The sequence below is a fragment of the Emydura macquarii genome, unplaced genomic scaffold (genome assembly GCF_026122565.2).
Source record: "Emydura macquarii macquarii isolate MOO-44397 ecotype Brisbane River unplaced genomic scaffold, CSIRO-AGI_Emac_v2 contig_2457, whole genome shotgun sequence".
NCBI classification, from domain to species: Eukaryota; Metazoa; Chordata; order Testudines; family Chelidae; genus Emydura; species Emydura macquarii.
This window is the reverse complement of record NW_027132594.1, coordinates 2,328,421-2,354,973: the sequence shown is the minus strand read 5'-3', so window position 1 is coordinate 2,354,973 and position 26,553 is coordinate 2,328,421. Positions and strand designations below refer to the sequence as shown.

Here is a 26,553-nt window from a genome sequence, read left to right as displayed (position 1 = left end):
TACGTACATAGGTTCCCTTTGGATCACAGTTACTTATTGCTTTGTAATAAAGGCTACTTTCTGCTCCATTAGTTTCCTTTAGTCAAATGTACTACTAGTGTAAATTGAAGCAACTCCATTAAAGTCAATACATTAGTGCCCACTTACATCAGCTGTGAATTTAGCCCCTTAATTCTTGGTATATCTCCATATTTTCTGGTATACCTTAATGAAGGTCTTTAGCTACCTAGCTGAGACAGATTCACTGCTATGTGTGTACGCTTCTTTTTGGCTTTGAGACTTTCAGTTGATTTGCAAACTAATTGACTGCTCCTGAAGATAGCAGCTATTACCCAAAATTTCTCTCATATAAAGGAATTAGTACCCACCGTACCCTCCTCATTCATTATGGCAGGTAAAATACATCATTATAATAGAGAAACCCAATTTGATTCACTGTTCCTCATACACATTAGATGCGTCTTTATTTTGTCTTTTAATCCTAGACATACATACATAATAATGATCCAGCTAGAATGATAATACAGACTTAAGTGGTCTGTTGCGGCTTAACTGCCTTGATCTATTTTTGTTTATGCACAACATACTAAATGTTCAATAATAACACCTTGCTGCATATTTTTTACATAAATGATTTAAACTGACTTTGTGTCCTGTCTTATCAATTGAGTAGTGCTTTGTATCCAGACAAGAATAGTAAATCATGCAGTATTCTGGCCAGTGCTAAAGAAACTCTTGAGATCTCTCAAACTGCTGCTCATTTTCTATTCTGCTAATTCTAAGCAAGCTAATGACAAATGTTGAAATCTACTTCTCAGCTGCTGGTCTGCTGGATTCTTTGGAGGTACAGAAAACAGCATTTGTTGCACTGGTTCATGGCCACCTACTGTCCCTAGACAATGAACATATTTCTATAATCCTATTGATATCTCTAGAGCAGTTGATATAAATTATCATCAGATACTTCTATTTGCTATACAAAGTAAAAGTGGCCTTAAGTATGGCGAAGCAAGAAAACTTGTCCTCTTTTTTTTTTTTTTTTTTTTTTTTACCACCACAGAAAAGTTAAACATTTGGTACAAAAAAGGTAACACCAGGTAGTGCAGAGTAAGAAAATTAACAAGGTTCCAATACCATGAAGTTAAATGTAAAACCACTGCAAACCCATATGGTGTGCAAGAAGTTTCTTTTTCCTCCTTAAATACTCTGTTACAAAACAATGCAAATTCTGGAAAATGCTGTTTGCACTTGGGGGACACTTACATGTGCAGGTGTAAGAGTTGCCAACATGTGGGTTCACTTTCGGGGTGCAGTCTCCAAATTCCACAGCATGGTCGACATGCTGGGATGTTAGCAAAGTAAAAACTGTCTATGCTAGTAATAAAAGTTCTGTGAAGTGGCTAAAAAAGACCACACTTCTGGAATGATCCCAGGGAATGTTATTTTAGTTAGGCTATGATCTGTTTCACACCTAAATTTCCTGTAATAAATCATTTTAAAGATTTTATACCAGTTTTTTAATAATATAATTAAAATTTAAAAAAAATTAAAATTACAGAAGTATGCTTTAAAGGAAGGACAAGCTTATAAGATGAAATAACACCCTGATTGGGCTATACTATAGCAGTTGAGCTTGCACCCCCTCTTCCCCGTTCATAGGTTAGGCCTAGTATTTATGGTGGTTCAAATAACTATAACTATTATGGTCTTAAAAACATGTTGCTAGATAAACTTAAAAAGAAAGCACAAAAAGACCAAAAATAATAATGGAAATAAATCATGATTATGTTCATAAGAGAAAAAAGAGGGCTGATTTGACATGAGTAATTAAACATGGGGGGAGGCCTCATTTCTTGGAAGATAAGACTAGGGAGGTAAACAAATCATCAGGCTGAGAACAGAAGTTCATGCTAAATAAGTTGAGTAAAACTTCTGTTTTCAGCCTCATGATTGATTTGTGCAGTGTATCGTAAATGCAATAAGATGTGTAATGTATATAAAGGGAGAGAGTTTGTAACTTTGCAGCCGTGATGTACCGTGCATCCATCCTCCTGCATTTGAATCTAATCAACAAAGCGTAGCATTGCTATATGCTAAATAAAAATACCTAAGTAACAAAGTCTAACGTCAAACTGAGTTCTCGGAAAGCCAAGTGAAAAGAGGCCTCACGTGGAATCCCAGTACTCTTCTGTCATTCACATCCAAACCCCAGATAGCCAAATACCAATGGGCAGCCTGTCCTCTACCTGTGGATCTCCAAAATCCTGTCCCTCATCTTATTCATCGTCTGTATAAACCTACTGAGTGAGATGGTGAACCAACATAAACTAAAGGGCCAGCATTATGTGCTGACATCTAGCACTACATCTTTTACATAAAATGTAAACTGGACCATCTCCAAGCCCCCTGAATTTTTATCCAGAATTAACATCTGGATGAAGAGCAGATGATTGAAGCTGTACTGTGGATGGATGGAGTTGATGTTCGTGTGAAGAGGAAGGAGCTTTGAAGAACTTAAGTTTCTTCATAACCTGTCCCCTTTTTTGAGAGCACTGCCCTCACATTGTCAGTTTTCAGCCTTGGATTCCATTTCAACTCTTCACTGCTGTTCAATTTCCAAAATAGCCACTGCTGCAAACTTCTTATTCTGCAGCTGACCAGAAGACTTTGCCCTAAACTTAGGACACAGATCTGACCATGATGGTCCATGCGTTCATGATCTCTAGTCTTGATTACTTTTTTTTTTTTTTTTAAACAATTCATACCTAAAATGAATGTGCATAACCCAAAAAGGTTTCAGCTGTTACAGACTACAGCACTAAGCCTCCTGAGAAAAACAAGTAGGATTTTGCACTAGTGCTCTTCTCTCTCTACTGGCTTCTCATTAGAGTCCTTTTCTAGGTCTTTGACTCAGTATTCAAAGCCTGCCAGGGGGTTGGTCCCCAAGATGCTTGAGAGATTGCCTCTTCCTCTGTGACCATGACCATCAATGATAACTATGCTCCAATGGCACAAATGAAATTGTCCTTCAGTGAGATAGATGGAAGTTCCACAGCTTTTTGAGATTCTGTTAATTAAAGGCATCTTCCCATAGCCCTTGATAAAATTTATCTAATGGCCCAGTTCTGCCTTCCCATCTCACATAGAGTTAGTGCCTTCCTTTGCAAGTAAGAAGTGTTGAAATATCAGGAGATTCCCCTACAATTCAACCTTTACAAGATTTTAAGTTTTTTTAGCTTAACAAATCCAATCTTATTCCCACTATGAGTAAGTGTATAAAAGATGATAAAAAATTTGAACTTTTACCAGTTCCATCATGCTAAGTCCTAAATGGACAGATCTTTAAGGCTTCAGAGAAAGGAGTCTGTACAATTCCATGAATATCCTGTTCCCCAGTTTGTTTATAGTTAGGCCTTTGTGGGCATTTCAGTGTCAATAATTCTTTCTCAAGTTAGGAGGGAAGATGAGCTGGTAGTCATTTAAAGCCAGATTTGCAATGGTATTTAGGTGCCTCAAGATGCAGCTAGGTGCCTGGTGAGATTAACAAAAGGGTCCAAAGATCTCACTTTTTTTCTTTTAGAAAACATTAGGTTATACCAAATAGACCTTATTAAGATCTGGAGCTGGGCGGGAAACTGTTTTGCCATCACATGAGAACATTCCAGATTTTGACAATTTTCCATCCTGAATTGGGATGAAAACTTGAAATCTTGAAAATTTTCGTGAACAATAATCCACATAAACCTTTTCTTTGGATCAATCAAAATGTTTTATTTCAGAACTTTTTAAATGTTTCATTTAGATTTTGCCCTTTTGCATGTATAAACTTTTTAATATTAAATTCACTAAATTTTTAAAATAAAACTTTGAAACGAGAATGAATTTTTTTCATTTTGAAAACGTTGAAATGGAACATTTCAATAATATCTAACTTTTCTCCGACATTTTTTGAATTGGAAGATTCATTGAAATTTACCCTTTCCTGTGAAAAGTTTTGGTTTTGACATTGGCTTTTTCCAGCACAAAGAAGTTTTGTTGGAAAATTTTGTCCTAGCTCAGTCAAGATCCTTTCCTGGCAGGAAAAAAGCATTGGACCTAGACCAGGCTTGATCTCCCTTCTGCTCTTTTTTTGTTTGAATACTGCATTTCTGTTGATATACTCAATACAGGAAGAAAATGTAAAGATTCAAGCAAAAGCACATAATGGACTAATTAGAGCTGGCTGAATTTTTTCATCAAACTTTTTTGATGGAAAAATACATAATTAGGTTGATTGAAACATTCATGAATTTGTGTAGGGAATTGTTTTGGTTTTAAAAAATCAGAAAAAATCTAAATGTTTCATTTCTGAAAAGTTTTGATTTTTATACAAAAACAACTTAATTTTAAAATTTTCTTTAATTTCATTTAGAAAAATTAAAAAATGTTAAGCTTGAAATCAAAAGGAATAATTTAGTTTGAAACTATTTTTTTACTTTTTGATTCGTTGAAAATTTTAAAAAAAAACACGTCATTTTCAGTAGACCTGAAACAATTTTTAAAATTTTTTTGAAACTGCCAGAGACCCAACGGCACAGCTGTAACACTAATACATTTGTTTACAAAGTGTCATTATTGTCGTCCTTAGTTATGACTTGGACTCTGTGTTAATTGGGAAGACACATGAATGTTTTTGTGACGTAGCCCTTTTTCCTGTGCTGGTATACACAGTTGTTCCTAACTTCAAAATCAAAATGTTGACAAGTCTGCAGATATGTCAGGCAGGAGGATTTTGATTTCTGTTGCCCTGTGTGTATTTTGACAATCAAGATAGATCTTTAGTAGTATGATTTGGAGCATAACCATCTTTCCTTTCCCCATCAGTCCTGTAAATGGCAGGCTGCAACACAAATGCAGCAAGAAAATCAGGCTTAAAAATAGCACAAACATTTTCTTTATTATATGGGATGTAAACCCAGGAGTGTCAACAAGAGTCATGTGAAAACCTATTTTAAAAAAAATAGATCTCAGTGTACATAAAGTTCAGGTTTAGTTTGAGGTTTAGGTGGGAGTTCAAGCTCTAGATACTTTATTCTCTGAACAAGTTCATCCATGTGCAATACTGCACATATTGTGTGTGTAAGATAATCTCATTTTTGAATCTGTTAAAAACTGTCCTTTTGAGTATTTTGCATTCCTGTATGGATGCCTGTCTGTCTGACTGCTTCAGCTGGGTAATCATTTTTCTTGTTATTCCTAATCCTTTTAATATTTCCTTCCTGATGCTGTATAACTGTACAGTATGCTTATTGTTTGGAGTCTCTTTCAATGACAGCTGTAAGAGACTGTCCACTGAAAGAAAAGTGGCTGTATTTTGGTCTGGATTTCACAAAAGTCACATAAAGCGAAATAAAATTATAAAACTGCATAGCATGCATTTTGAAAGTCATGATTACAAACAATAGTGTCATAATTTTGTTTGTTCTCTTAAAATCTGTGTGACTAAGCAAAATGATGTAATGAAAGGGCAAACTCTAAATGAACCATACTCTAGTTTGAAGAAAACCTTTTATTCCCTGTGACATGTATGGACTCTGACTCTAGGTATCTTTAAAATTGTCCTTGTTCACAGTGTTGTTCTTGGGGTATGAAGGGAAAAAATACATCTATCACTTAAACATGTTTTTAAAAGAGCAGCTGTAGAATAGTTTAAGTATCTCCATGGAAACATTAGGACCTGGGTCTTCTATAGTTCACTTTAATCTTATATTTCCATTAAAACATTCTGTCCTTGATCCTGTGGAAATAGAGTAAAGGCATCTCTGACTACATCTGTGGTTCTGAGAGGATGACAAGTCACTCTTCAGAAGGTTTCTAAAGAAGAAGAGATCTTTTCATTTGTAGGTAAAAGTCAGTATCATATAAAGCACCAGAACCCAACTCCTCCCTCTGTTTACATACACACTGTTTTTTACCCTGAGATCGCTGCACTGTATTAACCAATGCTTTAGCTGTTATGTTTTTCTCATTAGCTAAACTTGGCATATACCTTCCCTGCGTGTCAGCTTATTTTCTTATCCTAGAAGCCGCTAGCCTCTTCTCGATAACATCAGTGTAACACTTCTTTAAAAAGAGCACAGTTACCTTATTTTCTTGATTTTCTTTTCCCCCCGGCCCCCTGTTCTCCATTTTCATAACTTTAAATATAAATGTGTGGTGGTTTCCATTAAAAAGCCAGTTTGCAAAATCATCACACTGAGACATTACAACTTTATTTTATGCTTTGAAAAGGAAATTACTTAAGTGTATGCTCTCTGCTGGCAAATATTGACTTTTTAAATGATGACCACTGCATGTGGCTCCTTGAAGATATGTTTTAATTCGACAAACTCAGTTATACTTCATATTTACATAATTTATTAGAGCACATACTATACCCATACAGTGGCACTTTTGGGAGGGGCTAATTGCCAAGTATCCACTAGTAAGTAGTATGCTATATACAATGATAATATGCATTATATATTATACAGGTCCAAATAATATATAATAAAAATTGGTTTATCTTAAAATTTAAATCTATGGAGCCGATAGCTGAGCAAACACACTAGCAACCATTATTTCTCTGTCTGTAATATTGAATGCTGAAGTAAATACTTCAAGGTGACAACTATATTTGTCGTCATTGTTTATGCATGTTGTTCTTTTTCACCACCTAGAGAACTCTAGGGCTATTGACGTAAGTAAAGTTGCTCAAGTGTGTTTGCAAGGAGTCAGTGCCTATGTAGAATTTTTTTCAAAATAAGGCTGAAATTGTCCTGTTTAAAGTTAGTTCATGCCATTAAAATAGACTGAGCAGCATCTGTTCAACTTTCTAAAATACATTTATCATAAATAAAACCCTACTTAACTTGTGATATGACGGAATTTGCAGATTCTGCAATATTAGGGTTCCTCTGCAATTTTGACAGTGGGAGCCCCGGGCAGCCACTCTCAGCCCAGGGTAGTTGACAGTACAAAATGGTGGGAAAGTAATAATGGACATTATTACTGCAAATAATAAGGTCCATTATTACTTTTCCACAATTTTCCACGGCTTGTCCACAACTCAGCCGCAAGGTTTTTTTAAGAATCATCCTGCAATTCAAGTAGGACCGTAATCATAAATATGAATCCACTGTATATTCACATTATTTCCAACTTCATGTATGCACATGACTGGAACCACAGTAAACATTTCCTTTCTCCCAAAGATATCACAGTCATACTGAGAAGATTCATTGGACATGGATAGTCTAGTAAACTCAAATAATCCAAATTGTTTCACATTCTTCTAGTATAATCTTGATCTAGTTTATATTCTTGTCTCTGCCAGACTTCCTGTGTGACTTGGGGCAAGTCACTTAACCCAATAGACATTCAGAGGTACTGAGCACTTCCAGCACCCATTAACGTCCATAAGAGTTTATAGATGCTCAGCAGTTTTGAACAATCAGGCCCCATATGAGCTCTGGGCAAGATTCTCAAAAGGGACTTAAACTCAGCATTGCAATGCCTAGCATTTAGGCATCCTTCTGCCTAGTGGAATCTACAGCCACAAGTTAGGTCCCCAGGCTGTTTAAGAGTTAAGCACTTAAGAATGGGATTCACAAGAGCCAACAAGAGAGAGCCAGTAGGAAATGTCAAAGAGAGGGGTGTGGCCTAAGTCTTGCCCCTCAAACGTTGTTAGGCACCTAGCTATGGGATTGGGGGAGGTGCCTTTGTCTGCTTGGAATTCACAGCCATGGGCCTTTCTTGGAGTTAAGCCAAGGTCAGCCCTTTTTCATGAAAAATGATAAAGGTGGTGGGTATTGCGCATTTGTGGCTCTATCCTCCTGTGCCTCATTTTCCCCTCACATAAGAGAAATAATGCTTATATCACATCTTCAATTATGAGACTTTAGTTTCTTGAAGGATAAATTGAAATCTGACTTTGTTTTGTTGAGGGAGCTTCCTGCATGCTTAGGTCTTCCTCCAGTCTCTAGCTTCAGACAGATTTCTGAAAATATTCTTCTTGTAGACCTCTGCAAGAACTCATTTCAGGTGCCCAACTCTATCTGGAAAGCTTACATTTATCTTCTTACAGAATTGTGTATCATTCTTTCCATACCATCAAGTGTAGAAGACAGAAGTCAAATGGGATCAATCATCTCTATCCTTGGCTCATTTTTTCAGGTCTTTTATGTTCAGTTGTAATCATGCTGCTTTGGCCATTTTTGTGTTGCATAGTGTGCCTCCAGGCTGACCTCTGAGTTTTATGCAGGGGAGTTCCCAAAGAAATGCTTTTTAAGGTAACCTATTGTCAGGCATTCTTAAAAGATGCCCCAAAGATCTGTCTCCTCTTCTGTACTACTTTTATTGTTATAGGTAGTTGTAATCATTCTAGAACCTCTTCATTACTTATTCTATCAGTCCATTTCACTTTGTATAGCCTATGCAGACGCCTGCATTAAAAGCTGTTCTATTTGTATTGTGTGGACTTATTATTTTTCCAGGATTCTGCTCCTGATAGAAGGAGGCTTAGGATGTTGCTTCTAAAATCTTAAATTTGGTGTTTTTGCTAATCATGTTGGACTTACAGTTTTCAAATACAGCACTTGCTTGATCTATTCTGGATTTTACATCAAATATGCAATCACCAATATCACGAATGATGCTATCTAGATAAGTACATTCGACAAATACTATCAAGACTTCATCTTCCAAGTAGTTAAAATCATGGTTAGATCAATAAATTTTCCTAACTCCCATCTTTGGTCTATTGATAAGACCTATTTGCCTAATAGAATTTGCAAGATCATCTGTCTTTGCTACTTATCTTCAACTGATTTATTTATAAAACAGGTGTCTGCAGAATCTGCAAAAAAGACAGTAGTAACTCCAGACAAATGGAGGGTTCATGTAACAATCTTGCATGGTGCTAATGTTAACATTAAATTGTTACATTAGCTCCTGGTTTCTCTTTACTGTTCACTTTCATTTTGATCAAATTTTTAATAATTTGAACAATTTTGCTGAGGACTCCATGGATTTGTATTATCTGGCAGCGTAATTCTTTATCTATAATGTCAAATGAATGTCTTTTTGAAATCTATAAAATTCAGGACTACTGGCAGCCACCATTCATTGCTTTGCTCTATGATATTATACAGGATGATCATCTCGTCTACACAAGATCAGTTTGGGTGAAAATCAGCTTGTTTTCAAATCTATTTAGGATGATTATACAGAAGACTCTCCCTGGGATTGAAAGCAGCATACTCCTGTGCCAGTTGTTACAATCACTCAAATCTTTCTGGGGAAGTTTAATGATGATCCATCTTTCCATTCTTCTGGGGTGTGTTCCTGCTTCCATACTAAATTAAAGATTTTCATATTGCACTCTTGACTTGCTTTGAATAGTTCTGCTGTGACTTGATCTTCACCTGTTTATTGTTCTTTAATCTTTCATTGGCTACTTTAAATTCATCTAGAGTAATTTCCTCATAGCAAACGTCAAAGTAACTGTGTACCTTAACAAAAAATACAAGTGCAACAGCAAACAAGTATTCAAACATTAACAATTTTATGAAATACATAATTTATAACATAGGACTTCTTCCACAGCGTTATTTATTTGAGTTCTCAGATTTACTTACCTCCTAATGGGTGTTGTGAAGGTAAATTAACATTTATAAAGCTCTTTGTGATCCTTAACCCTATAGATATGCAAAATATTGCTTATTAACTTAAACTTGGAAATCTTGTCTTGAAACTGACTTTTCAAATTGCTTCTCTACAACTATTAGAAATTTCATTATACCATCTTTTTTAATTGTGCTAAGTTGTATTCGTACACTAGTAAAGGAATGCTCAACAATGTACTGTATAATTCTTGCGTATTTTTAGAGGAAGTGTAAGAATTGTGTATAAGATGGAACACCAGTTTCTTCAATCCTCTTTTGCTGGTCTTCCCACCATGAAGCTCCTGACATATACTGCTGCTGCACCTGTGGATCATATTGTGCTTTCCCTTTCCATGTTCTTCCTTTATTAATTTTAGAAAAACATGTAATTAGTGCCACTCCTATAATAGTCCTATAATATTGGGAGAAAATGATGGCATTGTTAGGAAAATGGTGTCACATGCAATTATAAGATTTACTAGTCCCTAGTACTGGGTTCTGAAACTTTAAAAAAAAAAAAAAAAATGTACAATCCTGTCTTCAGCATTGGTCAAAAAAAATGCAGTTTGTATGCTTCTCGAGTCTGCAATGATCGAGAGCATTTGAGTATTGTGGCAATTCATGGGAAAGGAATATTATAATGGTCTTACACTAAATACCACTTTCATTTTTTTCATTGTTTAGAATATGCTACAGTTACAGCTACTATTCTAATTTGAGGAATAACAGTAAATGTCTAATGTGATTACTGAAACATTGCTACCTATCACAAGAACAGAGTTGTAGGCATAGCAGAAATCTCCCTGGGTTTATTGACTGTAGCTGGTACATGGTTTATATGAGAAGGAGGTCAGTGAAACTGACCTGGTCCCTCCCAGGTATCTGCATTATTTAATGAGAGAAGGTGGGTGAGATAATATCTTCTATTGGACCAACTTCTGTTGGTGAAAGAGACATGCTTTCGAGCTACATAGAGCTCCCCTTCACGTCTTCTCTCTAATAACTTGTGTCTCTAATATCGTAGGCCACCACAGCTACTATAGCTCTACCTTCTTTAATGATTTTCACCAGACAACATTTCGTTATTGGCCGTGAAATAACTTTATGCATTTTTATCTCAGAAGAAATTATTCATTATAGTATGTAATCATGAAGGTCAATAGCTGTAAATTAAAGAAAGTAAGAGTGTTCAATATTAGGGCTATTTCTTTCACAGGTGATTTGCTTCTTTCAGTATTTTCAGACTTTTAGATAATGCTCTGTCTATAAATGTCATCCTCCTGAACTTGCTTTGGGGGAGGGGAAATATTACCTGCAAACCAACTGATAGTTTCTCATCTGTGTGGTCATTATAATCGCTGATTTTTCTTTAAGGACAGGATAATGGGATAAACACTGCCAATTGAGGCATTTTTTCCTATTTTGATCATAAGTTACCTGTTTAGTCTGAATTCACAAGAGGTTTCAGGAATATTTCCTTGACAGGTACGCTAGTTACAGCCCTTGTTAATCCTGCCCTTTTTTGAGAAGCGAGTTCGGAGATCACTAAATCAATTATTCCTTTTTCATTAATTAACCCATCTAGTGAGAACATAAGCAGTAAAAAATTATTGATTCTGCATTAGATCAGATGCATCTGATTGCCAGTTATATGAATAATATTCCCTCAAGTAAAATGGGGGTGTAATGCATTTGCTACTTAGATAGTGGAAAAACATTTTATGAAAATATATTTTAGTTAATGTGATAAGCAAATTGTTAATGTGACCTAAAGTTCAACTTTGTATTAGGCTGAAGTACGAACGAAGACAGCTGGTTTAACAATTAAATTATTGTGGGGACAGAATGAGAACACTTTTTGTTTTACTTTTAAGACTACGAATTAGATCCACTACCTTGCAGAATGAACTATGTAAAAATCAGAGTTTAGTTGATGCTGTCTTCAGGGACAACATAAACATGAGGTGACAAACTGAAAAGATGATGAACAATGGATTAAAACTTTAATACAGATTCCTAGCTTGAATTTGGAGGTGCTGAGTAAGAAGATCATGCTTCCGTTTGTCAAAACTAGCTGATGGCTCCTACAATTATTACTGTTTGTCAGGTGTATGTATTGATTTACAGAAAAAATATTCTATCTTGTTGCCTCTTTTGGAGTGAACAGTGGAAAGGTCAACAGTTAGGTTTTGTATACTAACTCTTACAAATATTTTTCTCCAGAATGTTAGTTTCCTATAAATCAGAAAAGGTAAGTTATCAGTGCAAATGTCAAATTAGCTGGAGTAAAAATAAGGCTTCTAACTAATAATTTTTTTTTAAAATGGGTGATTAAAGATGGGCTTAAGTCCATATTTAGGCACTTTATTAAATGGCCTAGTCATCAAAAATGCTGAGCACCCATCAGCTCTCCTTGATTTGCAAAAGGTTCTTGCTTTTATTCACACCAAGTGCTAGCCCATGCTGTTATATGGGTGTAATTTGTAAAGTGTAAAGAAGCAGAGTATGGCTGAACACTTAAAAATGTGATGGTAATAGATCACAAATCCTGGTGGTGATTGAACCTGGTTATAGTCTAAACACAAAAAGCACTCAGATGTGCTTTTGTATCTCTTTCCATTGCTTCACACTGAAGCAACAGACAGTTTAAGATTCAGAGTGAGAAATAGAATGACAATTCTGAAATTTTATTATACTTTATAGTTGCATCAGGACATTGTATTAACATATAAGAGAGAGAGTTGGTTTATTTTAGCTTAGACGTTTAGTTGGGAGTTGCTGAGTAGGCAAGTACTTTACAGGCCTTATTTTCAGAAATGGTGGGTTTGGATTTGAGTATAACTTCACGTGTCCATTTTAAAATATGGTGGCTCATATCACCTAGGCCTATATCAATATAGGAAAATTACATCAAAGTCAATGACCATGACCTGATAATCTGAACAAAATAATAGTCTTTATTCCTTTCAGTTCTAGTGTGAGTTAGAATTAGCTGCTGATTTACTGCTCTGTTATTCACTTGCTGTATGATCTTGGGCAGTCTAATTGATTTTCCTATTGCTCAGTTCTCTCATCTATACTGTGGGTATAATAATTAACCACTTTTTTCTGTCACTTGAGATCCTTGGATGCAAAATATTATTAATGAACTAGTAGTTCTCCCCCAGTCCACAGTCCAACCACAAGTGAAATATGCACAGTAAACCATGCTTTCTTTTGAGCATGAAATACATTTTTGTGCCAATTAACCTGCTGTTCAAGACATAACTCTCACTTCTTCTAACTGTATTTTTTGCTCACTTACTCCTTTTTCTCCCACCTCTGCATCTCTCATTCACAACTTTCTCTGTCTCCTCTTTCTTGCTTTAGCGCTAGCCCTTCTTCTCTCCTGGTGCACACATTATCACAAATCCCATGTGCATCTGTATCCTTCGCACTTCCCTTCTCCTGCTCCCTCTGGAATGTCCACTCTATCTCTTAAAAAAAAATTCTGCTATTGATGATCTGCTGCTCCCTCCAGAATTGTGTCCTCAATGAAATCTGGATACCTCCTTTTCATATGGCTTCCCCTGCTTCCCTCTCTATGGTAGCTTTTTTCTTCTCTCGCTGTGAACCATTTCCAAAGGAATGTAGGGGAGGTGTTGACATTTTTTTCTCTCGTCTGCAACTTCTCACCCCTCTTCTCCTTTCAACAATATTCCATTGGTCTCTTCTGTTGTTTTCCCCTCCATCTTTCTGTCACCTGCCAGTCACCTCCATGTTTCTCTCTGATTTTGCCTCTTTACTCTCCCTTCCATCTCTTACCTCTTGCTCAGTGACTTCAGCTTCCACATTGATGATCTTTCTGACACTGTAGTTGTCTTCTTCCTTCTCACCCTCACTTCTGCATTTCACCCTGAACTGTATGTCAGCTCTATCATTCACTCAATTTTATCTTTAAGTACTGCTCCCGCCCTTCTTATGATTGACACCAAGGTATGAGTGATGTTTTTCAGAAATAATACTTAAATCCTGAAGAAAAGGGAACTAAAGTCCTGTGGCTGGAGAGCGTTCTTTGGTGCACAGTCCAGTGAGTTAACCCACTCTGGCCATGTCTACACTTACCAGCTTATAGTGATACAGCTGTACTGAGAGATCTGTGCTGCTATAAGAGTGCTCATGTAGCCACATTATACTGATGGGACAGAGCTCTTCTGTCGACATAATAAAACTCAATGAGCGGCAGTAGCTATGTCAGCAGGAGAGCATCTCCCGCCTACATAGTGCTATGCACACAAGTGCTTCTGCCAGCAAAACTTATGTAGCTCAGGGGTGTGTTTCTTCAGAGCCTTGAGTGACAAATGTTTTGGCAACATAAGTACTAGTGTAGACATGGTCTTTGTTCTGCTTCTGTTAGTGCCTAGGGTGTTTGTAAGTGCCTGGGGTGTTTGACTAACTAACTGGCCTGTGCACCAAAGAACTCTCCAGCCACAGGATTCTAGTTCTCTTTTCTTCAGGGGTTCAGGTTTTTTTTTCAAAATAGCAAATGTCCGACATATTACTCATATTCATTCCCCTGACCCAGGTCTTCTGCAGGGCCTGTCTACTCCCTGTAGGATTACTTTCCACAGGCCATCTGCCTGGTAGTCAAAGTATGCCTTTCTGCTCCATTCTGCTTCCTAGCCTGCTCCCTGCAGAATTACACTCTGCAGACCATCCACCTGCGGCATATGTAAATAGAGTTCTTTATAGAGCTGGGTGAAATTTTTCAGTCTAATAGTAAATTGGCCAAAAAATGCAAACTATTAGCAAATCCAGGCTGAATTTGGCAAACAGTTTCAGCTGAATAAAAACAAAGACACAATGAAGTAGAAACAGTTCATTTTAACATTTAAAAAACGTGCCAAGTGTTGTTTTGAAATATTTTGTTTAGACGTTTAGGTCTGTTTTTAAAAGGGATAAATGCCTGAAAATATAACAAAATGAAAAGCCAAAAAAATTGTTTTGGGTCAAACAAAACGTTTTATTCAGTACAAAATAATTTATTTTTGGTTTTTCATTTTGCTAAGGAAAAAACCAAAAAATTCAGTTAGTTTGAAATGAACCAGTTTTTCCCCACAGATTTTTCAGTTCATCCACCAAACTGAAAGATCAATTATTTGCTCAGCTCTAGTTCTTTCTGTGGACCCAGGGGCTCCTGAAGAGGAGCCTTTTGGCTCCCTGCAGCTCTCCAGCTCAGTTGAGCTACTTGCTGGTTTTTGTGAGGGCCACATGATCTTCAAACTTTCATCTGATCTATGGCCTTTCAGCCTCAGCTGGGAAGCAGCTGATTAGTCACAGGTAATGCTTGGCTAACTCTCCTTAAAGGCCAGTTATCCTATCCAATGGCAGTCTTTCTTTTGGAAGGTCCTCCTCATCCCCTTTTTCCATTATCTCTGGGGGAGGGGTCACAAATTTACTTCTTGATTCTTGAACAGTCTCCTGCTATCTAGTCCCACATCTTGACCTGTATTTCTGTCATCTCTTGGATATCTTGCAGTCAGCTTAAATTTAGCATGGTCAGAACTGTCATCAGGATGTTATGAGGCTCTTGCTAACACCTGTCTGTGGCAACTTCAGTCACTGACGTTCCGTAAGATAAAAATTGTATCCAATCTCACATTTAAATCAGTAATGTAATACAAATTGCAGCCATTATTGTAAAAGGAACTAGGGTGAGCATGACTGAAGAACAATGAGGGGAGCGGGTGACAAAAGCAGTCATTCTTCCTCACGTGGTTGTCAGTGGATGACTGAATTGAACAATTTAGAGTGGCAAAATGAAAATATAGCCTTCAGGTAACTTACAACTACTGTTTAGATTACAGTTGGACAGAATCTCCATAAGAAGAAGGATCCTAGTGAAATACCAAAACTAGCATATTGACTTGCAAATATGACTATTGCTCACTGGTCACTTACTAATGTTCAGTATGACAATGTGTTTAGTATAGTGGGTTATATAAGACTAGACATGCGGGTCCAGTTTGAAGGAATTTGTCATTACTAAATAATGTTGGAGGTAACCGATTTGAATGTGCGGTAACAGCAATTTTGTCAGCAGGTATTAAGTATGTGTTTTATTTTTTTGGGGGGGGGAAGACATTAATGAGATACTTACATTTAAATGTCAGTTAAAATTATTTTACTAATATATTTTTTCTGTAAGCAAGAAAAAATAATGTAATGTAGTTCTCTCCTAGCAAATTGTATTATTGCTTCTGCTTTGTTTCATTTTGACAATTAAAGTAAACCAAAGCTTTGTATTTGTTGTGTTTTGCAAGTTCTGATACTAGTCCTAAGTAAAATTTTCAAAGGTACCTAAATGACTTTGGAACTGAAAGTCATATTGCCTTTCAGTGAGACTTAGGATCCTAAGTCACTTAGGCAATTTTGAAAATTGAATGCCTGTACACAGCTAACGTGGTGTTCAACACTTCAGGGAGACACTTAAATACAAACAAACTATTATCACTAAAATTAAAATATGAAAACAACCCTTCTTTTGCAAAACCTTCCGTTTTTGTCATAAGACTCTCATTGTACCATGCTTCATTTAGAAGCAGGATTTCACAAACACACTTGACCTTTTGCTATTAATGATTGTTTATATGTTAACTTGCATAACAGTTAAATGAAACTGTATGTTCTTGGCTGATTACCAGAAGAGAGGCACATTTCGATGCCCAAGTGTCATTAATTTTTTCATTGAAATTTTAAGGAAATTTTTTTAGATACAAGGTTAGCTGTCTGCATAAAGTGAATTGTATTACAGTAAGAATGTCAATGTTATGTAGTTTGTTCTTTCCCTGTGAAAATAAACTGCTTCACTTTGAGTTTTGAAGGAAACAAAATAATGACTGCTGAATGACATTGAAATAGTAGGGCCTCATTTGTAGTGAAAACCCTGAAGAAGGAGGAACAAATTTTCTTTAGCATTTGTACAAATCTGAAAACAGCCAAGAAATGACCAGAATATTTATAAATGCAGTATTTTTGTTTTCTCTCTAACGTAGGGTGACTAGGTAGCAAGTGTGAAAAATCAGGACAGGGTGTAATAGGCAACAGCTATAAAAGACAAAGCCTCAAATATCGGGACTATCCATGTAAAATTGGGACATCTGGTCACCCTACTTTCAGGGTTGGGATGGGGGAGATGGTTTTACTATTTTTTTTCAAATCTTTGAAACTGCTATGAATTGTCTTTTTCCATTGGTATGAATAGATGTGCCTCCCTTTAGAACCAGATGGCTCTTCACCTGGATGTTCTGGAGGCACTTGTTTTATAAATAAATACGGTGTTTGTCCCTGGTGCTTAACATACTTACCTTTCTATCTGTGGGACTTCTCTCTGTGCATAAAGTAAGCATACATGAGTCTTTGCAGGATTGGGGCCTAAATGCTTTGTCTTTATCATCATGTGTGCAGCTTAACAGCTCAGACATTTTGTAATGGATGCGGAGATTAAAAACAAGATTCTAAATCTTTTACAGTTGAGGTACTTCTACCCATTCAAACCATATCCCATACATTTACCAAAAATACTAAATAAAAACAATCAATTTTTGGACAGACGGACAAACATGTAAGAAAGAATGGAAAGGAAACCAAGCAAGCAGTACCAGTTGAACTATGTCTAGTTATCAGTTAGAGAAGGCTGAAGAATAGAGGAACCTTTCTTATCTTCTCTTGCCTCTAGTAAAACCCAATTGGGTCTTCAGGTTCAGTGATACCTTTCCTTATCAGAAACAATGCCATGCAATTATAAATAATTGTGAAGTTGTTTAGTTTATAAAGAGTTCCAGGTCCATTCTATGAAGTCTAGTTTTTTTTCCTGGGAACCTACCTAGTGTTCTCTGAGCCCACAAATGAAAGAGAATTTTCTAAAGATTCAAGGACAGCCTGTAGCCCTGGTGTTTTTGTTAAAAGAAAAAAAAAGAGTAAAGATAAGTCAATGCCACAGAAAGGGATGACAGAGAGAAAAGAATAGAAATGGCTTTATATTCTTTCCCAAAGCTCCATAATAAATATTTATTTACATAGTTTAGGCTGTATTGTGAACTTTTTTATCTTTCACTATTCACTGACCAAGAATTAACACAGAGTTAAGGATGCCAGATGGTATTGCAAACTTCTGAAAACCAGGAAATGAAGAGTTAAGGTATTTCAAGATCCATCTTCTAAAAATCTTAACTCCTGGAGCTGGTAATAGCCTTTGCAGATTATCTGCATTCATGCCAGCTGCATTCACTATATTAGATGTAGCTGCACTGAATGATGAAGGAATTAGTTGGAGCAATTTGGCAGAGCTGTGATGGTGATATGAGGTAATTTGAGAGGGCTTGTGCCCCTCTGTGCTGAGTGTGATCAAAGGAAAGAGGTGTATGTGTATCTTGGGAGATCCAGTGTGATTCATTTCTGTGTTGGTTGTGTCAGTCGCAGGGCACAGAAATTGTCTTGCCACAGGGATTATCCTCAGTAAGGTAGGAGATGAATATGATCTGTAGGTTTAATGAAAAGAAAGTGAAAATTTAGATGGTATCAGGTGCATAAGAATGAAGGGGTTGCAAATATGGTTTTCTTTCCGTGGATGAGGTTGAGATTTGAGTTTAGGGTAGGGTACAGTGCAAAGACAGTGTGTGGGGAAGTTTTATTATGGGCATATTGAGGTATTATTCAGAGAGTTAAGGTTGGGTGATTGTATACCTTAAGTCTATACTGTATTTCCTTATTTTTGGAAGTTTGAGTTTTGCAGAATTTGTCATTCTGAAAGGCACAAGGTATCATGGGCAATCTTTAACTCTGCATGAATGACTTTTTTTTGTTCAGGAAAATCCTCGACTTTCTCTTTGTCACTTTTAAAAAAAAAAAAAAAAAGAGAGAGAGAGAGAGAGAAATGGTGTAGGTAGGAATTAGTGGTTATTTAGGCAGTTGTATTTATCATGTGGGATTGCAGTTGAGATGCTACTGGTAATTATAATAATACCTAGCTCTTCTATAGCATTTTTATCAGTAGATCTCAAAATATTTGCCTCAGCAGGAAAACATCATCCCTGTTCTCTGTTGGAGCTGATGGAGAGGAGTGCTGATCTCCCCTCCTTCTGACTCCAGCAGGGACCCTCGTGCCTATGGACCCTCTTGGTTGCAGCAAGGAGCCTGCACCGGCCTTGTAGCCCCATGGCAACGCGCTCACCTGGGTCCTTAAGCAAGTGGGAGGGGAGTGGCTTTCAAAGTGGCCCATGGGCCGCAGGCTGGGAACCACTGCACTATCCCCTCCTTTACTTCCTTTCTACTCCATTTCCTCCAGCTTGTATCTGTTCCCATTTGCTTTGTTATCCCCTCACCTTCCCAGCTTGTCTGTGCCCTCTGCCCTTCACCCCTTTGCATTCCTGTGAGGCTACTTTCTCTTCCTGGGCACCAGCAGGGGCAGTATTGAGGGTGCAGGAGAGTCTCCATGATCCCTGGCTGTTTTAGGAAGAGTGGCTGCTCCTGCAGCCATGGGTGGAAACAGGTCCAGTACAGATGGAATCTTCAGAGAACATAGCTACTGAATTCTAACAAGTCTTTTCTGAATATTTACGAGATGCTGTTTCTGGAGACTTATAACTTTGCTGAATGTGGGTGGACTTTCATGGGGACAGCGAAAGACACATCCATGATATCAGGGTGCTCCCTTTTTCTTCCCCCCCTGCTGCCAAATTTCAGGTCTCTGCTCCAAAGCATGGAAACTTCAGAGCTTCTTAATGAAACAGATGTAAGAATTTTTTAACATGGGCAAAATAGCTTATTTTTCCCTAACCTGGTTCTTGGAAATAGCTGAACTGTTTTTGCTGAAACATAAAAATTTACATGAGACAGACGCCATGAGAAATTTCAGTTCAGATGGCTGAAGTTTGATAAAGTTTACTGTTGTTGTAAGCTACTGAAAACTAGTTTTTAGTATGGAAAGACGTAGGCAACATTAAGACATTGTTACCAGGTCCATCTATTGTTAGAGTTTTTTTTTTATTATCAGAGCCAAATAAACATTTAGTTTTACTACGTTCTGTAGTTGTAAAGAGTAAAAAAAAATTAAAGCAAATAAAGTTTTAGTAAAATATATTGAACATGTATTTATCATCTTCTAGATATAGCAGTATTACTATCTGTGGTATATCCAGTGCTGCTGTTAAACTTGGTTGATATTAGCCAGTCCTTATTTTTCTTGTGGTACATCACCTGCAAGGGTAATAGCCTTCACGATTGTCAAAGCAGTGCTGTGGAGCTTAAACATCAGGACAGTGTTTTACTGACATATGTAGTATGCTGATTTCTCTCTCCTTTTCAGAAGAGAAACCTGACTGCTCCAAGGCCCGCTGTGAGGTCCAGTTTTCTCCTCGCTGTCCAGAAGATTCCATCTTGATTGAAGGTTATGCTCCTCCAGGTGAATGCTGTCCACTTCCAAGCCGTTGTGTGTGCAACCCTGCAGGCTGCTTGAGGAAAGTTTGCCAGCCAGGCTACTTGAATATATTGGTTTCTAAAGCATCAGGGAAGCCAGGGGAGTGCTGTGACCTCTACGAATGTAAACCAGGTAAAAATGTGTGCCATTTTTTATGTTCTATCTGAGAAGCACAATGTTTTATATAACTGGTTTCCAGTAGCAATCAAATTGTAAACAATGTAGAATCTTCTGAATATCCTATAGCAGGCATTTATCGTCAATAACTGTCTTCTGCACATCACTGGAACAACACCCATTAAAAAAACCTAAAACGTATGTAAACGTTTTTCTCTGCTGAGATCAACTTAAATAAGCGAATATGGAAGAAAAACTATAAAAGAAGGTGTATACTACCATAGATATTTTTAGTAAAAAAAATTTATCTGACATGCAAGTTAAGCTGAACACATTCAGCTCCCAAGAAGTTCCTTCGTTACTGAGTGGAGTTCATTCTGTATATATAGGAATGGTAAGAAAGACACCCCATAAATCTGAAGATTTTCATAAGTCATAAAATGGGGATCTTCAAAACTTAAAAAAAAAGTACAGTCATTACATGTGAGCCAAAGGAACACACTTGGAGAGTTCGTAACATGTTCAGTCTTTGTCCATTTCCCATTTTGTGTGAACACACAAGTAATTCTCATTTGTGAGCTGCTACTCCCATTGAAATCAAAGGTGAAACTCAGCACCCTGCAGAATCAGTACATGGAGTAGGCTCAACAGCTCTGGGGCTCACTTCTGGTTTATGTCCTATGTTCCTAAAGCTCATGTTTCAGGGTTTCAGCAGGTCACCAACAGGGGTCAGGGGGTGATTTTTACTCCCATGTATTCTGAGTGTTTGTTTTTTAATATCCTTCCTCTGAAGCATCAGGAGATGGCCCTGGCTGCAGATGGGACACTGGGGCGGCATGCCAAGGCTGTCAGGTGGCACCAAGTATTCTTTCTCTTTCAGGATGGCTGGTTCTTGCTTGCATGCCCAGGGTCTAATTGATTGCCTTATGAGGCGTTGGGAAGAAAATTTCCCCCAGATTAGATTTGCAGTGGCCTCGGGGGAGGGGAGTTCTCCTTCCTCTGAAGCATATGAGAGCAGGTCACTTACCAGGATTATCTGGGTATAGCTCACTTAATCATTTCCCTCCCATTGTGGGGGTCCTCGGACATTGGTGCGCCTCGGTCCCTTCTCTTCTCTACTGTGGCTCATAATAGTCTAGTCTCCTGTGCACTGTAATACTTTGGTTTCATTTCAGTTGTCGGGTACGTGTGTGGGTGGTTGTTGGTGGTCTATGCTATACAGGAGATCAGACCAGATGATCCAGTGGTCCCTGCTGGTCTTAAATTCTATGCCTCTGTGACTCTGTTTGACAAGGTGGGAGAGCACAGAGGAAACTATTAGGTGGGACCAAATACATCAATATAAGACTTGAGTAAATGGAAATGACCAAACTATTGTCATCATGGACAAAATATATATTCAGCATAGGGCAGATACTTTATCTCTTCATAGCTTATACATGCAAATAAATGATGGTGCATTTCAAATGGAAATTGGATAGGGCTTGTAGTTTGTGGATTTTCAGAAGGATCCGATATTAAAAGATTCTGTAAGTGACACTTTTATGGAAACAATACAATGTGCACTTAAAATCTATACAAAAAAAATAGGAGATTTGGGAGTAAAACTATACCTCACTGATACGAAGGCATCAGGTCCATTGTTGCTGTGCTAGAACTGGTTCATATATGCCTAAATTGGTAGGATCAGTGCTAGACCAGACCAGGCCTGTGGTCCCTGTAGTCCAGTGTCCTCTTGCTGACAATGGCCAATACCAGAAGCTTTAAAGAGAATGCAAGAAACCTTGCAGTTGACATTTTATTTTTTTTAAAAATGAGGGTGTATCTTCTTTCTAAATTTTTATTGTATTTAATATATACTATAGATTTTTTTCATTACCTCAAAAAGGTCTAATCCTTTCTTTAACCCTCAGATCTTGGCCTCAATATTCTCAAGTGGCAAAGAGTTTCACAGGTTAATTGCATGTTTAATAAAAGAAAACGCTTTTTTTTTTTTCCTTTTCAAATTTTTGCCTTTCAGCTTTATTGACTGTCCCCCTGTGAAGAGGGTAATTTGGAGTGCCTGATTTTGTGTTCTGTATACTATTCATTATGTTGACTATTTCTGTCATTATGAGGTCAATCTAGATGATCATAATAGTTCCTTCTGGCCTTAAAAATCTATGAATTGTCAGTGTTTGTATTGGGATAGAGTGGCAAAAATAGCTTTCTCTTATTATGTACTAGCACAATGGAGAGTCCCTGACCTAAAGAGCTTAAAACTTAGATTGACAAGGTGATAAAAGGTTTAGAGAAAGGAAATAATGTTCTTCTTTCATAGATGGGGAATTGAAAGAGAGAGTGCTTTATCCAAGGTCACACTCTAAGCCCTGGTCTACACTTACCTGGAGATTCGGCGGCAATCGACGGGAGTTACGCAAACTACGCAGAGTAGCTTGAGTAACTCATGCTGACTGCTGTGCTTCCCTTCTACGCGGTGTCTTCACTGCACTGCGCCCGTCGATGCAGCGCTACGCTACTTGAGGGGGTGGTTTTACTCAGTCAACTTCCTGATCGATTGAGCGGGTCTACACTGACCGCTTAATCGATCCAGAAAGGTCGATCTGGCGGCGGCGATTTTGCCATCTTCAGTATAGACATGCTCTAAGGTAGAGTATGGAATTGAACTCAGATCTTTGTGTCCAGCTCAATGTGTTAACCACAGGCCTATTCTCCTATAGACTGTCACATCCCCTTGAGACAGAACAGCTTGAGAAACTCCTGTGGGTGCTGCTGTCTGAAGGTTTAATGTCAGTAAGGAATCCAGGAGCACTCTTAAGCTGTGGACTGAGTTGACCAGTTGTGTTTTAGTATGTTCAGCTCCAGGAGATTACATTATATCTCCAAATTTCTTGAAATGTTTTCAGCTGCTAACGAGCATAATGTCCATTTAACTCAGCTTTAGCTTCTCACAACTCTTAATCAATCCATGAGCTGATCTTGGCAAAGCACTGAATTCACTTGCTGACTGTTGTGGTATCGTATATTTTGAAGAATAGATAGAACCAAGTGTCATTTGCATACTCTTGGGATTGGTGTATATCATGTCTTGCTAGATCGCCTCATTGTTGCATGTGGATGTTGAATGGTACCAAAGAAAGTGGTCCGTGAGGAACTTCATAGCTGCAAATATGATGAAAGTGCAGATTCCCATCATTACCACTGGATGAGTCTCTTTAGGAAGGACTCAAACCATTTTAATGTATTCCTTTGGATGCCTGCCATCTCCCACAGCTGTGACATTGACTTTTTCAAATACTATACAGAGGTCCCGGAGTATGAGACATTTTGATTTCCCTTAGCTGTACTGATGGAATGTATGGGAGATACACCAATTTGCTGTTGCCATTTAAAGACATGAAAACTAATCAGCCAGAAAGGATTCTGAACTCCATGTGAAGGTGCTTGATGAGATCATTGACATGCTTTTTTAACTTCCCTGTTGTCCTTCTCCATGAATGTGATTGGATATGGGAAGATTGCCTTTTGTTGCCACTTCATGAGGTGGAAGCTTCTTGGAATAGCTCAGTAGCTGTTGGACTTCAGGAGTTTGCACAATTTGTGAAGTTCTGAAGCCAGGGCATTGAAATATGGCGAATTGAAGACCAAGATATTGGACACTGATTGTTTAGTATAACAGAAACTGTCATTTTACATTAGCAATTATGGGACAAAATGGTTAAATTTAGGCTGTTATTGGATACACTGGAAATACCTTCAGTATTGCAGTGGCTGAAATAAACACATGCTTCATTAAAATACCTAAAACGTTTTATTTGTCAGTGATACCTTTAACATTAAGAATATTATTTTTTTTTAAAGTTATTTTAAAAATCTGACCAATATATTACTTCTGTTTACAAAGTGATACGCAAACTTTGAGGTGAATTGTAGTTTTAAAAGTTCATCCTGTAATGCTGTAATTAAGTGTGGATTAATAAATGGATTTTTTCCCTTTAAGTTTGGAATTGCTCATTTTAATGATCTTTATAGATTAACTTCATACTTTGTAGCAAGTTCTATTATTTGTCAATAAAATTTTGCTTGCATGTGGCTGATTGCTGTGCTGGTTATTTATAGTGGCTTAAAATTTCCACTTCCATTTCTTCACCAAATAAGTGAGAAATAATTCTGAATTTCCATTACAAAAAATAGCCATATGGGTACCTTGCAAGATAATGGTTTAAGCAGTGGACTAGAAGACAAAAATTCCTGTATTCTAAACCTAGTTCTTCTGCTGCTAGATGTGGCTTGGGGCAAGTCACTTGCACCAAAAAAAAATTTAAAGTGTCCATTAAACTTGATTACTGCAATTTCTAGATATCCTTCTTAGAATGCTAGGGTGTGATTTTTCCTGAGACTCTGAGCTTGCAGCTCCTTGAAGTTAATTGAAGCTGTTAGTGCTCAGCATTTCTGAAGATCATGCTACAGAGGGAATTTAAAAATGAAGGTTCCAAAATGTAGAGTTTAACCTCATTGTCTATTGTCTTATCATTGAAGAAAACAATATCAATAACCAATTATACACAATTATAAGCAGCCACTTCAGTAGTTACCAACCCAATTTTATCAGGCATTCCTTGTTGTTTTGTGTAATTGTCAGTATTGTAAAATTCTCCTCACCTTATGATCCACGTGAGTAACTTTTTTTTTTTTTTTTTTTTTTAAAACCGGCAACTAAATTTCATTAGGCTTTTCATTACCATACTAGTGGTAAAGAAGAGCAAGTAGGTGTTTGTCTATGTGTTTATCCATGACAGTTTTGGAAGGCTGCAATAAAATTTACTTTGACATAGTATAATTAGGATTAACTAAGAAAAGCAGCTTTCAACTTCTTAAGTATAAATCATAGGGCTAAATACATTTTCAACCTAAATTTTGTTTCCTCAGTCGTTTGACACTGTAAAAAAAGTCATTTTTTTTGTCCTAAGGAGTTGAGCAACTTATTGCTGCTTTTCCATCTGTCATGTTGAAACCCCTGAACATCACAGCCTTTGATGGAACATGCATTAGAAATGCAACTGATGATGCACATCAGCTTATTCCAAGGATAAATATAAGTACCTCTATTCCATTTTCTCACTGGTAAACCCCAGCTATTTTAACTTTTAATACATAGGCTTCACTTTTCACAAAAAAAAAAAAAAAAAAAGTAGTAGGTTTATTAGGTTCTTATTTTTAATACAATTTTTTTAAAAACCTATTGTCTCAGAATATACTTTTACACTCCAAAAATGTCAGGCATTTGCTTTTTCAATATTCTCATTATCCTACCACCCATGTTCATGTAATGGTTGTTCCCCTGAATATGAATTTTCAGACTTGAACTTAAACATGTCTGGGTGGCTTTATGAATTTTTAATTGACTAATATTTGTTCAGTCAGTTCTTGACTCTGCAAATGCAACAGAAGTCAGAGTTATATGGTCATTATTTTTTAGTGTTATCTGCAGAACATTAATTAATGAAGTATCTCTTTTGGCCTAGATAAAAGGAATGAATAAATTGGCTCTTCATCATGGTTACTTTCACACAAGACTTTCTCTAGCAATAATACAAAATTTCATTTTTTCTTTTTTCCTCCTTTTTCTTCAGTTTTCAGTGTGGATTGCAGCACAGTGGAATGCCCACCTATTCAACAAGTTGTTTGTCCACTGGATAGCTATGAAACCCAAGTCAGGCTGACGGCTGATGGCTGCTGTACTCTTCCTACAAGGTTTGAGTCTGGTTTTTATTTATTAAACATTTCTTCAGTGTCTGAGACTCAGGAGATCTGGGTTCTGTTGCTGACTGCCATTGGCCTGTGGGGCAAGTCATGTCACTTCTCTGTGTCTCAGCTTCTCCATCTGTGCAATGGGGATAATGACACTTGACCTCCTTTGTACGGTGCTTTGATATCTAGTGATGAGAAATGCTGTGTAAAAGCCAGGTATTATCATTTATTAACAACCTTTCTACCTGCTTATGCGCAGATTATGACACACCAACTCTCAAAGCAATACCAGACCTTGCTAGAACAATAGATGCAAAACTTACAGACATATCTCCACTGCTACAATGCTAAATACCACTCACAACACACCTTTCAAGATCCATAGATCCCACACATGCCTATCACAGCATTTGGTGTACCTCATCCAGTAAAATGCCTCAGTAACAACTATGTGGGTGAAACCACTCTCAAATGAACTCACAGGAAAATAAGACAAAAACATCCTATCACATGCGGGTGAACACTTTTCACAAAGTAATCACTCTG

The 26,553-nt window shown here is 37.2% G+C and overlaps 1 protein-coding gene across 2 annotated transcripts in view; it reads left to right on the top strand.

Moving 5' to 3' along the window:
• CRIM1 (cysteine rich transmembrane BMP regulator 1) overlaps positions 1-26,553 on the top strand; it is a 306,588-nt gene that overhangs the window by 97,386 nt on the left and 182,649 nt on the right. For both annotated transcript variants that reach the window (XM_067562678.1, XM_067562679.1), the window contains exons 3-4: positions 20,029-20,271; positions 25,890-26,010. In XM_067562678.1, coding sequence (XP_067418779.1) covers positions 20,029-20,271; positions 25,890-26,010 — 364 coding nt within the window. The remainder of the gene's footprint in view (positions 1-20,028; positions 20,272-25,889; positions 26,011-26,553) is intronic.